This window comes from Pinus tabuliformis, chromosome X, assembly GCF_031772625.1.
Source record: "Pinus tabuliformis cultivar Carrire ecotype Pingquan chromosome X, CPIR1, whole genome shotgun sequence".
Lineage (NCBI taxonomy): Eukaryota > Viridiplantae > Streptophyta > Pinopsida > Pinales > Pinaceae > Pinus > Pinus tabuliformis.
Genome location: NC_142308.1, coordinates 49932089 through 49935941, shown reverse-complemented (window position 1 = coordinate 49935941; position 3853 = coordinate 49932089). Strand labels below are relative to the sequence as shown.

Sequence of the window (3853 nt, the reverse complement as noted above, 5' to 3'; positions counted from 1 at the left end):
AGTTTGTGAGGAAAACAAAAATAACACCAACTGTACATGTCGTCAGAACTTTGTCTGACTTATTACTAGGCAAAGAGACACCTATAAAATACAAAGACTCGGGAAATCCCATTATCACAGTACAAATAAATGGCCACTCTTTTCCCAATGCTTTAGTTGATTTAGGGGCAGCCATTAATATTCTTACAACAGAAACTTGCAAAGTGCTTGGCATCATAGCCTTAGAACCAACCACTACCTTGCTGGAATTAGTTGACTATTCAGTAATTAGGCCAGAAGGAACATTACAAGATGTGATGGTTTCTGTGGACTCATGGGAATATCCGGCAGTTTTTTTATTATTAACCCCAGAAATCGGCTAGATGGACACCCCTTAATACTAGGAAGGCCTTGGCTAGCAACAACCGATGCTTATATAGGCTGCCAGACAGGTAATATGACTATAACTAGAGGAAATGATGTAAATAATTTAGCTTTATACCCTCCTGCTCAGCCAAGTCTAACCATTATAAAAACTAGGAAACAACCAACAACATATTTAAAAGAGAATATTCGTTCATCATTGACTATGGCAGGTGTGCTTGAATTCAAAAACCAAACAGAAGATGATGTCATTAACACCTTTATTAATCACCCTGCTGCAGTGTCTAATTTGAGATGTCACATGATTGAAGCAGTCCTTGATAATGAGATTGAAGAATATTCCTTGAGAGACATTAATGACCAACCAATACCAACAACCACTGTCTATAATAGAAAACCTATTGAAATCGAGCAAGGGAAAATCCTGAACATTAACAGTAATTTGAGTAATGACCAGCAACAAAAACTTATCCAAGTCCTTAGGAAATATAAAGGGGATTTTGCATGGGATTACCCAGACATGAAAGGAATTGACCCTCAGTTATGCATGCACCACATCTACACTAAAAAAGATGCAAGACCCATTCAACAACTATAGCGTGGATTAAATCCTCATCTAAAGGATATTGTGAAAGAAGAGCTTCAAAAACTATTAGATGTGAATTTTATCTATCCTATATCTGACAGTAAATGGGTTTCTCCATTAGTATTTGTCCCTAAAAAGAATGGAAAATGGTGGATATGCGTTGACTACAGAGAACTCAACAAAGCAACGCAAAAAGACCATTTTCCCCTTCCATTTATTGACCAGGTCCTAGATACACTAGCAGGAAAGAAATTCTTCTCTTTCCTGGATGGCTTCAATGGCTACAACCAAATCCAAATTGCCCTTGAAGACTAGGATAAAACTACTTTCACTTGCCCTTGGGGAACATTTGCTTATAGGGTATTGCCTTTTGGATTGTGCAATGCACCTGCTACATTCCAAAGAGCCATACTCAGTATCTTTGCAGACTTGATAAATGAAGGATTGGAGGTGTACATGGATGATTTCACACCCTATGGAGATGACTTTGATCAAGCATTACAAACATTGGAGAAAGTCCTAGATTGGTGTATTGCTACTAGACTATGCTTAAGCCATGAGAAATGTCATATGATGATGACAGAAGGCCTGATTCTGGGTCATTACATTTCAGCGGTTGGAATTCAGGTAGATCCAGCAAAGATACAGGTAATCCTCTTATTAGTTACTCCTTGCACTCAAACAGAGGTACGTAGTTTTTTGGGATTCGCTGGATATTATTATAGATTTATAAAGAAATTTTCATAGATTGTTGCACCTTTATATGCCTTGACAAGAAATGTTGACTTTATATGGACTGATAGATGTGACACTACCTTTACAGATCTGAAATGGTTATTATCGACAGCACCAGTATTACGAGGCCCAAATTGGGATATACATTTTCAGATTTCATCAGATGCATCAAATACAACTATCAGATTTGTTCTTTCCCAAGAAGAAGACAAGAAACCCTACACTATATATTACATCAGCAAAAATTTAACTCCTACTGAGTATAATTACATAGTAACAGAAAAAGAGTTTCTAGCTGTTATTTATGCTATCAACAAATTTAGACACTATATAACTAGATAGCCTATAGTTTTGTATACTGATCACTATGCTATCAAATATTTAGCCAATAAAACCATTACAAATGGAAGAGTTACTCACTGTTACTATTTTTTCAGGGATTTGACATAACTATAAAGGATCAACTAGGGAAGGAGAACCTCGTGGCAGACTTTCTCTCCCGAGTGCCAAGAACAGACGATACAACGGTGGTAGAAGATCAGTTCCCGGATGAACATTTGTTTGTTGTGGCTGTAAAAACGCCATGGTATGCAGACGTAGAGAATTACTTAGCAGCGGGAAAATTTCCCAAACATCTGACATCTAGAGAAAGGAAATTGATTGTGCAGCGTAGCACTCGTTTCCCTTGGATCAAAGGATACCTTTTCCACATGGGAGCTGATATGCACATCCGCGGGTGCATCAGGGAGGACAAAATTTATGATATTTTAAAAGCCTGCCATGATGAACCTTGCGGTGGACACTTTGTAGACTGTAGAACTGGACATAAAATTCTACAGATGGGCTACTATTGGCCCACTATTTTTAAAGATGCTAAGAAATTTTTCCAAGCATTTGATAGTTGCCAAAGGATGGGTCACCCTGGCCAATCTGATGAGATGCCCCTCCATCCACAACTAGTGACAGAACCCTTTGAGCATTTGGCATTAGATTTCATTGGGTCGTTCAAACCACCATCCAACCAGAAAAAGTATATATTGGTTGCAACGGATTACGTAACTAAGTGGGTGGAAGAAATATCGTTACCAAGAGAAATAGAGGAAACTGTTATTAATTTTCTTTTTGAATTTTTTGTCTGGTATGGTTTACCCAAAGAAGTAATTACTGATGGGGGGCCATAATTCGTGGGTCACAAGATTGCTGCTACACCGAAAAATCATCACATCACACACAGAATTACTTCTCTGTATCACCCACAGGCGAACGGGTAGGTGGGGAGAACCAACAAAGTTATCAGATCTATTCTAAAAAATACTGTCTCATCACATCGACGAGACTAGACTGCTCAACTGCCAAAGGCCTTTTGGGCGTATCTTACAACTTGGAGAAACACTACTGGATACTCATCGTATCAACTGGTATTTGGAAAGGGACCCATTTTTCCCATAGAATTTGAGATAAAAACACTAAAGACAACCTAGGAAACAAGATTGGATTTAATTGAATCCCAGGTTAATAGGTTACAATAGATGAATGAATTAGATGAAATTCGGCTATTGGATCTACAACGTACAGAAATTATTCAACAGCAAAGATCCAAATGGCATGATGCCCTGATTAAGAAAAATACATCTCATGAGGGCGATTGGGCACGTCTTTATGATTCTAGGTTCCAAGACTTCCCTGGCAAACTGTGGACTAGAGGGTTAGGCCCCTATGAAATAAAGCAAGCACACGACAATGGTACTCTTATGTTGGCCACAATTGATGGGTCTGGTTCTTCTTTTAAAGAAAATGGGAATCGGGTGCACCTCTACCAAAAGCCACTTACCAAAGAATCTTTCTATCAACAAATACGTGAGGACCCCACCATGAAAGTTTTAGCTGTAGAAGTAAATCCTTCGGCAGCTCCATATTGATAAATTTTATTTCTTCTTTGTAAAATATGTAAATATGATCACTGATTTGATTTCTTTTCCTTTTTATTTCTCTTTGCTTGTTTTGCTATTCAATTTATTGAACAACAATTTCTTGCTTTTTTTCATTTTGCTGTTCAATCTATTGAACAACACTTTCTTTTCTTTTGCATTTTTTTGCTGTTCAATTTATTGAACAGCTGCTGTTCAATCTATTGAAAAACACTTGCTTGCTTTTTATTAATTTTCTATT

The 3853-nt window shown here is 37.6% G+C and overlaps 1 protein-coding gene across 1 annotated transcript; it reads left to right on the top strand.

Moving 5' to 3' along the window:
* The first annotated feature begins 3213 nt into the window (after positions 1–3213).
* LOC149138277 (uncharacterized) lies at positions 3214–3603 on the top strand. The gene has a single exon (XM_089450310.1). The coding sequence runs from the start codon at positions 3214–3216 to the stop codon at positions 3601–3603; it is 390 nt and encodes a 129-aa protein (XP_089306436.1).
* The last annotated feature ends 250 nt before the right edge of the window (positions 3604–3853 follow it).